Genomic DNA, 10,267 nt, shown 5'->3' with positions numbered 1-10,267 from the left:
AAAGGATATTTTATTATACGTTTCTTAGCATTGGCAAAGTATTTACGTTCCTCCATTGTATGTTACACAGTCTAAATGTAAGAGAAGTGCTTTACAAAATGAGTCAACAGATAATGATAAATTTGGGGAGATTTCGAAGTCCAATGGTTTCATCTTTAAATGCACCACTGAAGTTAGATAAACTTTATATAACCTGATTCTATTAAAGAAACAATCTAAGGAAAAGCTACTGATATATAATTCACCTAAAAATTAATTATTACCCGAAAATGTCTGTAAATAATAGTACGATAGTTGCTAAATACTAACATTAAAATATTTACTCATTATTTTAAAACTATATGAAATATTAATTTTCCTGGTCGTTTTCCAGGCAAAAGTGGGTACATATTCTAGGATAGCACTCAACATTCTTCTCCAACGAACGAGTATAAATTTATCTGTAATATTTGCTGCACTTTTTGACATTACGTGTAGTGCAGGTGTATCCCAGCGTCAGGCTGGTGCAAGGAAAGGAGATTCAACCAAGTGCACGAACTGGGAGTTCAAGTTCACAAGATTCAAGAAATGCCTGTCTGCTGCTTTAAACGTTCAATTGATTAGTTAGCACGAATCACGTGATCATACACCACATACTACACCGCTCCAGAACATAGTGCAAACGGTGCAGACACAAAATCCACTACCTGACACCAAATCAACGAAGTAGACGACTCTGTGTTGCACCATGTAACCAACCAGACGAGCGAGTGCAGAGTCAAAAAGTGCACCTAAGTAGACGGGACTTTTGAGTCGCTCTTTGAAATGTGAGCACATATTTCTGTAATTCGGTGGACGTCAATACGGGTTGCTAAATTCTAAGCATTATTTGTAGTTGCAAATGTAAATTCCTCACTTGTCATGTTTCGAAAAATCAAAGATTAAAAAAAAAAAATATGACTTGACCTTGAAATTGACAAACGAAGTGCTGCTTACACGTAAACGTCAGACAACGTGCTGAGTGTAAGATATTTCTTCATAAATATTGCCATTAGAGTAGTACAAATGGAGACACGTGCTTCCGAACAGTTTTGTCAACTTGAGACAAGTAAACACCTTGAAATGCTAGTCAAGCTTCAGTTTGGAAGAAAAATTGAACTTCCAAGATAAAAGAGCTTAAATCACGATGGGCTAATTGTTTTGTGAATAAGAGATCCCTTGTTTAGTTTTGAAACGTGCTGTTATAGAATTATGCACGAGTTCTGTGTGGTTGAACAAAAACATTAACTTCCATACTTCCATTATCACCACTCGAAAATTCCGAGCTTCGAAAACATTTGAGAAAATTCGTCTTCGTGGCGGAGAGGTCACGGTAAACGCTACGGAAAGCCAAAGGTTCCAGGATCGAATATTGTGGTTGGATCGTAATCCATTTCATGTGTAAATCATTCATTCTCATTGTCATGATTAAACTCTAAGGGTCGGCCCACGTGACGGAGTGGTTAGCACCAGGAATCCCGGGTTCGAATCCTGGCCTTGGCATGGATGTTTGTGAGTGTGCATTCATCAATTTCATCATGTCGTCACTCATCTCCATCTTTGCAATTTAGCCAAAAGTGGCACAAGAAGCGATGTAAAATAAAGTAAATCAATCAATCAGTGTGATTACTTAGCGTCACTTTGCTGCCACTTGTGTCTAGTCGCGATGATGGGGATGAGTAATGATGTGATGAAATTGTGGCGCAACCACGAATATATGTCTGGGGGAGGCAAGTACCAGGATAAACGTACAAATAATAATAATAATAATAATAATAATAATAATAATAATAATAATAATGATGATGACATTATTGTTATTATTATTATTACTAGTAGTAGTAGAAGTAATATCAAAGACGTGATTATCCTTATAAATTACGCAACAAGGGGGTAGAAGTCGGTGCTAAAGCATTTGTTTGGAACAAACGATTCGAAATATTTTTTCAACGCGTTCAATTTCACATTAGCTAATAATGAAAAACAAGCACACAAACTATATTATTGAATGGCAGAAAATGAATGATAAATGCATTCCGAAGATAATTCTTTATGTACATAACATGAATAATCTTCATGACAACATATGTTTTACACTTATGCAGTACAACATGGAGCGACATAAAATAAAAAAATACACATGAAAGACGGTAACACTAAATTCTGTACGTATTCAAAGTTTATTCAATACATATATACAACACATGTTACTTAAATACATTACAGAAAATAATCATAATGCGAGCGAAACGAGCAAGAAAATTTTGAAATCCAAATTTTGCAACAGGAAACAATATTGATTTAATAGGGCGGAAATAATTTCAAGGGGCGCCATGGCATTTTCTCATTTACAATTCTTTAAATTTATATCGCTCGGCGTCCATGGCCGACTCCCCCTACTTACGGCTATGAACTTGACGAGACCGAGAAAAGCAGGCATTGCAAGCGAAGCGAGCAAGAATATTTTACGAAATGTATTTTTATTTGCATAAAATTTGAAATCGATGGAGCAATTGTTCCTCTGTGCCCCCTGCAGGTGCCCTTGGCCGTCAATGTTTGCCTCCTTTGCCCTCCCTAGAATTGACTTCCGCCGAAGGTTGGGGAGCAATGCCCCCCTGTGGTTGCGCTACTGAAGAATACCCCTACCCGGGCCGAGATTCGTTGCGCACTGTAGGAGGTCGGCAGAGCGTGTTTCGGCTTTGAGGACAGCTTCGACAAGCAAATATTACATATTCTATACTTTTTCCCAGTAATCTCTGGAGCAAGGTCGCGCAGTAGGATAGGAAGGAGGTGGACGGAGCAAAATAGTACATGCTGATACATACATCAGACCTGCAGTCGCTTTCCCCCTCCTTGCAAACCCGTTCCCTCGCACGTGTTCATTGGTCGAGCCCTTTCGTATCACTACTTGCGAAGATACTTGCTTTCGTTCGCTGGCTCCAGAGCTTCCTGGGACAGAGTATATTTTACACGGTATTTTGTGAAAGTCACTAATAAAAGAGAAAAATAAAACATATGCAATGTTATTTAACACAGAACGAGAACCAAATCATATATTCCGTTTTATCTAAGGTACACAGAAAATACTTTTATGTCAAAATGCATCTTCGTTTGAGTTTATTTTACTGTACTTTGTACAGAGAGAGAGGTCTGGACCTACAGTTTAAAGTGGGATCCGAACCACCATGTGCCTCCACCGGGTATCGAATCCGGGACACCAGGTGTACAAGGCCACGACGTTGCAACTACGCTTAGCAGGCGGTGGGTTCAAAATGCATGTTATAATATGTATGTGTGCAGGCCCGTGCCGAGAATTTTTTTGAGGGGGGCAAACCCGAAACCGTGGTTATATATATTATTGTCGCGAAATATGTGTCAGTTATTAAATAGTTAATTAATATCATCAAACAAATTAATTGCTTTAACAACTGGTTCAAAATGTCAAGAAATTAAAAGATGGGTGACATGCTTTTAATAAGCGGAACAGCCATGGTTTGATTCGATTTACAATAAAAATAATCTATCTTTACAACATAATATATTTTTAAATTAAATTAAATTAAATTAGGAATGATTCTTATATTGAAGAACATGCCTGAATATGAATTGAAGGGTTTGGGTGTAAAACATGGAAAGTGACATTTTGGTTATTTTTGAGTTACAAAGTAAAATGTACCATCCTTCAATTTTCGAGTGAAATTGCCATGTTTACAATTTGCATTGGACTCAGTGAAGCCTTCTGAAATTGGTAAACACAACACGAAAACAATTTATCTACAGTATAGTTTATAATATTATTTTCTCATATTGAACTCAGGAATGACCAAGATGTCACTTACCGTGTTTTACACCTAGCCCTTCAATTAACAGAAAAAAATGACATTTTTTCATCAAGACTGCAATTCGGAAAAAGTCAGAACAAGGATTAAAAATGGTGGACTGTCCCGACCAAATTGGGACGTTACGTAGCTATGCATAAATGGTTATAAAACTAAAATTATTAAAATAGTAGACTGTACACTTCTGGAGTCTGCCTCTTTCCAGAAACAGCACATTCATTTATGAAAGAAGAAAATCGCAATTCTTGCAAAATCTTAAATATCGTCCATGTTATTTTTGTAGGTTTTTACATGCTCGCATTAAAATATTTCATGGCTCGAGGGGGTGGGGGGCATTGCCCCTACCCCCCTTGGGTATGTATATGTGGTCTTTGAGTGGCTCTTACGTTAACCCTCACCTCCATAATTTATCCTTCAGCGTTTACCGTTGTTACATTCATTTAACATTTTGGAATATCGGCGCCCCAAATATATGCGCTAAGACCATTTCCTACACATTATTTATTCCTCCTCCCTCTCCCTCTCTCTCTCTCTCTCTCTCTCTCTCTCTCTCTCTCTCTCTCTCTCTCTCTTCAGCCTTTGGTCTATGCTTGGAAGATTTTACTTGCAAATTGTTCCTTCTTAGGAGAGCAACAAGTCAGAATGTAAAACTTTATGCATGCAAGTATATATATCTTCGTCTTGTGTACTATGAATTATTATTTCGTACTGCGATTATAAGATCTCTGCTACAGTGCCACCTACACTGAAAACGGATTTTTCAATGCTTGTCAACGGCTATTGCATTTGTGTATTCAGCAAGTGGGGAATTGTAAACTACAGCGCTATAGTTATCCAACTCTAGAACTAAATTCGAATAAAACTTTCATTTTAAAAGTGTGTTCCAGACTCGTGTTGTGAAGCCCAGATTAAAGGTGCTTCGGGGGAGGGGACCTCCAGTCCTGGTCATAGAAATACACAAAATATAAACGTGACAAAAATATAAGTATCATCTGACACAAGACGCTCTAAAAGTTATAATTAAAATTGAATATGAGGGGGAAGGGGGGATCACGATATTGGTAGCCCCGAATCTCTGTTTAGTTGAATTTAAGTTCACTTTATGCACAGATAGACTAATCGAGACAGGGCCTACAGTTTTAAGTGTGGTTTGAACCACTGTGCAATGCCATCACCGGGTATCGAATCCGGGACACCTTGATTACAAGGAAGCATAAAATTGTATTAATGAAGATGCTCGTATTATGATGATCTATAAATGATTTTGACATATGCTCTAGAATTTTTTTAAAAATCTAGAATCTTAATTTTTCAGGAGGGGGTAAAAGATAAAGGTGTAATTCTTCTCTGTACAATTCCTATTGTCGCTCAAGCACGTAAGGAGGGTGGGGGAAGACAGTGTTCCACACATTGTAGTGATCAGCACCACGTTTGGACCGAGCTTAACCCATTGATGAAAGAATATGTAGGCCCTGCAGCCAGGGATGTTGAAGGTCCAGGAATTTTAAATAAATTCAATTCCGGTCCAATAGAGAAAAAGGGTTCTGGACTGTAAATAACCTTTTTATGTTTAAAGTATTTCAATTCGACAAGAGCCTTTTTTCCGGATGAATTTAAATAGGGTCCAGGAACCTTTTTTCCGGATCAGTTTAAATTGGGTCCAAGTCCCGTATTGAAATGAAACAATGGGCACATCTTGGGCTGAATTTAAATTGTGCGAGAGAGAAAAGGTTTCGCTTTGTAATCAACGGGTCTCGGGTTCTATACCCGGTTGAGGCACACTGCACGGTGGTTCGGATATCACTTTAAACTGCGGGTCCAGTCCCGATTAGCCTACGTGCATAAACTGGACATAAAACAGCAAGTCCAAGAAACAATCAAATGCGTAAACTTCCCATAGCGACTTTTTGGCAGCCAGCCCCAGGCAACCCTGAATTCCTCTGACGGACGAGAACGAGTTGCGGGCGAAATCCGTACTCGGGGCAGCCCAGAACTTCCGCGATCAGGAGTTCCGAACTCGCGACCCAAACTTTTCTCGCACAAGGCGCTTCTTCTCCACCGGGCTACTGCAAAGCGCCGAGTCGTTGCGCAAGTGAGAGTGGCAGTCATTCAAACGATCCTAGAGCATCTCGGGATGAAAACCACCGTGCATTGGGTTCTGCGAACAGGTAATCGGTACACGTTTCGTCACGTCCATGGTGGAGCAGTTTGTTCTTCGCGCGTGACTTTCAGACAAAACACTGTCTCGCTTGTGAGGCGTTAGTAGATCTAGTTCCACGGTGGTGCAACCATGATGGCTATACAGTGCTAAGAAAGAACTTACACTGTTCGATTCTCACGTGTATCGTCAACACTTGCGGTCACTTGTCTTGCCGTTGATGTCAGGAATTTAAGACAAATTCCTGGTGTCCACATCGCGTAAATTCAGCGCCAAAAAAACGGAAGGAAATTTTAGGGAAATTTTCGAGGTGTTAGACAAGAGAAAGCTGCAGGTAGGCTCCTTCCCGGGAGTCCACCGTTCGTCCCTCTGTTGCAAAATTTTGCGGGAATTCGGCCTCGGTTTTTCGCTCAACTCGGCCACAGACGCGCCGCCGACCACGACGGCCGACTCGCCGGATCGTCGCGACGCGGAGGACGCTCCGAGGATGAAGGACAAAGAGAAGGAACCGATCCACGTGCGGAAACCCATCAAGCTACGCAATGTCACCTCCAGGAACGAGTGCTTCGATTCGTTGCACTTCAAAGTGAGCCAGGTAAGTGAAACAGTAATGCTTCTTGCAGGAATCCACAGCTACCACAAAGTTCTATTTACGCACATCTGATCTGTACGTTGTTTTTCTACATTTAAGGGCACGAAGAACAGTTTTCATGTCCAGCCAGACGCGAGACCTGAAACCAGGGTTGTTAAAAGTCCAGGAATTTTAAATAAATTCAATTCCGATGCAGGAGAGAAAATCAACAAGCTTAAATATGTTGTGGACCGTAAAGAGCTTGTTTATCTGTACAGTATTACTTAAGGTCCAGCAACCTTTTTTCCGGATCAATTTGAATACGGTCCAGGAACCTTTTTTCAATGAAACAATACGCAACTTGGACCGAATTTAAATTGTGCGAGAAAATGGTTCCGGTCCGGTTACCGAACTCAATAGAAGTTATTAGATTTTATGGTTTCCGAGACCTTTAAGAACCCTGCGCGAAACTGCTGTTTCCCCACAGGACTTTTCCCGCACCGAGCTGGAGAAACAGAGGTCTGCGCGTTTCGTGGTTGTAGGAGGGGTAGAACACCTAGCATTACGCTTATGGGAGTATTATTTTACTTGCTTTTTTGGGAATATCAAACTCCCGATGGCGTAGAAAAACATATGAACGGGAACAGGACAGGTTGGAGATTTTTTTTTGCGTTAGAAACTGTCGAAACTTCCCATTTGATTAGCCGTAACTTGAAGTTGTTGATCCATAAGGAATACATGGGAGTAAATAATTATTCATCATACTTTTGCAGATCGTATCTAGTTAATAACTAGAGCTCGGAAGTTGAGGAAAGATCCCTTTTTTCCTAGTGTCCAAAGACGAGGCCCAACATAATATATGTTCATTTTGGGTCATTGTAGGCCAGAAAAAGGTGGCTTATTTTTGGCTTGCAACTTCACCTTCTTTCCACTACGTTTTTTTTTAAAAAAAAAAATGAAACTAGCGCTTGAAAAGAACCAGGGGTATCAAATTATGTGCAAGATAAGTGAAATATTGAAAGGAGAAAATTTTGATGTGAGTGTTTTTGAAGAGGATTTTCTTTTCACCACGAGATTTCACTAGCTTCAAGTATGCACCCTTAACATCCGTCCATGTGGAGAGAAGTTTCTCGATGTTTCGCAACGTGCTGTCTGTAAACCGACGATTCTTTACAGCTAAGAACCTGGATATGACTATTGTGATATACTGCAATGCCAACTGAGGTAAGGTTTCCGAAGTCCTGTTTCTGTAACCCTAGTGTGGTTAGGCCAAATATGTGGTTTTTCAAATATGATTTTTCAAATTATGAAAAATATACCAGAATTTTGTATTTTTTTATTCATGAAATATATAATTGAAACGGAAGTTATTAATTAATTTGGATCACATTTATACGTCCTTTTTTCCGTTTTGAGGTCCTTTTTTGATATTTTTAAGTATTTTTATAGGTCTTTTTTTTGGCAATTTATAAGTCTTCAACTTCTGAGCTCTATTAATAACCAACTAAAAAAACCACTTCCACTTGCAACATGGGGAGAAATTCATATTCTCTTGTGCAATGTGGTGTGATTCTCGGTGCCCATTCCGAGGATATTGAAATATTATTTGTATAGGCCTACTTGGTGCGATACTCTCACTTTTCGCCTTAAAATAAGTTTTGCCCAGGTACGTGGGCTCCTGCGTAGCCAAATGGTCATTACTCTCGCCTTTGGTGCAAGCGGTCTCGGGTTCGATACCCGGTGGGAGCTCGAAAAAATGTCGGCGTTGACCCTGCATCGTGAGTACAATTTGGAAACTTCTTGAAATGAGGAGGTAGTAGACTGCGGTCTTGAAAGCCAGAAAACAACGGCGATGGGACTCTATTCGTTGACCACGCGTCACCCAACGAAAAGCCACTTGGCAGCTCTCAAAGGATTGTTTCGACATGGAGTTACTTAGTTAAATGAGATACTAAAAAAAATTCGAATTTTCCCCATACAAGTGACTAACTTCATTTTCAGTGGCCACTACAATCTCAAAGTAATCCACACAAGAGTTGAGACAATATTCTCAGTGATTTTACCATTGTTGGAACACCCTATTCTTCACACTGTACAACTCTTAAAAAATGCAAAATCTAAATACAGTGAAACCTCGTTAATGCGGACTAATGAGGGGGATAAGTTGACCGGTTTAACGAAAGTCCGGATTAACTGAAATAACCTAAAAGAACAGTAGAAAGTGCATTAAAACTCCGTTTATAGCAACAAAACACGTTTATTATGGTGTATTTAAAGGGCATAGGCTTAAATACACTATACAGTACAGTAAAATGTAAAACAATACGACAATGCAGTACGTACATACGCGATACTCATATTATGATGATGTGCCCGGCGATTGTTGACTTCTATCCACATTTAAAACTTTGCATTCTGCTTTTTTTTTGCCTGTTCGGATTAAGCGAAGTCCTGCTTATCGAGGTCCGGATTAACGAGGTTTTACTGTATTTGTTCTTGCCGTTATTTATTCTTGATTCGAGCGAATATGAAAAAGTCACAAATGTCCAAATCAGGATAATAGGAAGGGTGAGGGCCGCTGTCTTGTCGCGGATCGCTTCACTTTGATGATCGTGTAGGCTGCTGCATTGTTATGTTGGGTAATGGAATTCCCAGTGGTGCAGAACTCTTGGGGGCAAGAGTCTCTCACGGTATAGTAGCGCCAAGATATCTGAATGTGCGTACAAGGCTTGCCCTCCTTTCACTTCCGCTGCTCACCGCGGCGCTGTTGGAGCAACGGCCTTACCAACCCCGCGATTTAAACACTGGCACCGCTACTTCAATGACAAGGTTTCATATAAAGTGGTGGAATTGCAGATGTTCTAGAAAGCCAATGTACTAAACAATATTGTTTTTCTTTCATTGTAAATGAATTCCTGCGGAAGAATTTCTTTCTGGTCGACAAGGAGAACACACGTTTACTTCACAATGGTTGTATAGTGCTTCTTGTCAACAAGTTTATTCGTTAAGAGGTTCCTCGAACTGAAGAAGTCTCCAAGATTTTCAGAGCTGTTGTTGGTTTCGAAAGATTGGAAACCTTTTTCATAACCAACACAATGTCTTAATTCCTGGTCAAGCTACCACAGTGAAATAGAACACTTGTCTAACTAGCGAGAGACGGATAAATAAAATTGAGACAACCTAGCATCGAATTCCCATATTATTTACATTCTGAAACTTTGAAGTATACAAACCACGCAGCATAGCCTTACAACTATATCATTAATATTGATTCGCTCACTAGTGTATGCAGGACTATTTTTTGGGGGGGGGGTCTAGAACGGGGTAAGCAACGCAGTTACCATTTTGAACCTCCGTTTTGAAAGTTGTAACCACTTCGGTTTTCACCCAGTTCTTTTCTGTTTTTATTAGAGAATTTTGATTTTCTCATGATTTCGGGGAGGAGTAGCTACAGCCCCTTCAATTCCGGCTTTCGTACGCCAGTGGATTCATTATGTAGGTCTAATTACCACAAGCAAGATATCAGCTATAGCATGTGTAGTAAAGTCACGTAGTAAAGTATTGCTATAAGTAAGTACTTTAAATATGATATAGGCCTAATCCAAAGTCTCGAACAAGACATTCTCGGACACAAAGTCTTGTTCTCGTCTTCATCTTTCAAAGTCCGTGTCGGTTTGTGCA

At 39.8% G+C, this 10,267-nt stretch overlaps 1 protein-coding gene across 1 annotated transcript in view; it reads left to right on the top strand.

Annotated features, from left to right (window-relative positions):
• Nucleotides 1-5,972: 5,972 nt before the first annotated feature.
• Nos (Nitric oxide synthase) overlaps nucleotides 5,973-10,267 on the top strand; it is a 248,348-nt gene continuing 244,053 nt past the window's right edge. Inside the window, exon 1 of the mRNA XM_083128230.1 lies at nucleotides 5,973-6,610. Within this exon, the coding sequence (XP_082984356.1) occupies nucleotides 6,503-6,610 (108 nt within the window). The 5' untranslated portion in view covers nucleotides 5,973-6,502. The remainder of the gene's footprint in view (nucleotides 6,611-10,267) is intronic.

This window comes from Lepisma saccharinum, chromosome 9 (assembly GCF_977018435.1).
Source record: "Lepisma saccharinum chromosome 9, izLepSacc3.1, whole genome shotgun sequence".
NCBI classification, from domain to species: Eukaryota; Metazoa; Arthropoda; class Insecta; order Zygentoma; family Lepismatidae; genus Lepisma; species Lepisma saccharinum.
The sequence above is the reverse complement of the archived record's forward strand: the minus strand, read 5'-3'. Positions and strand labels throughout refer to the sequence as shown.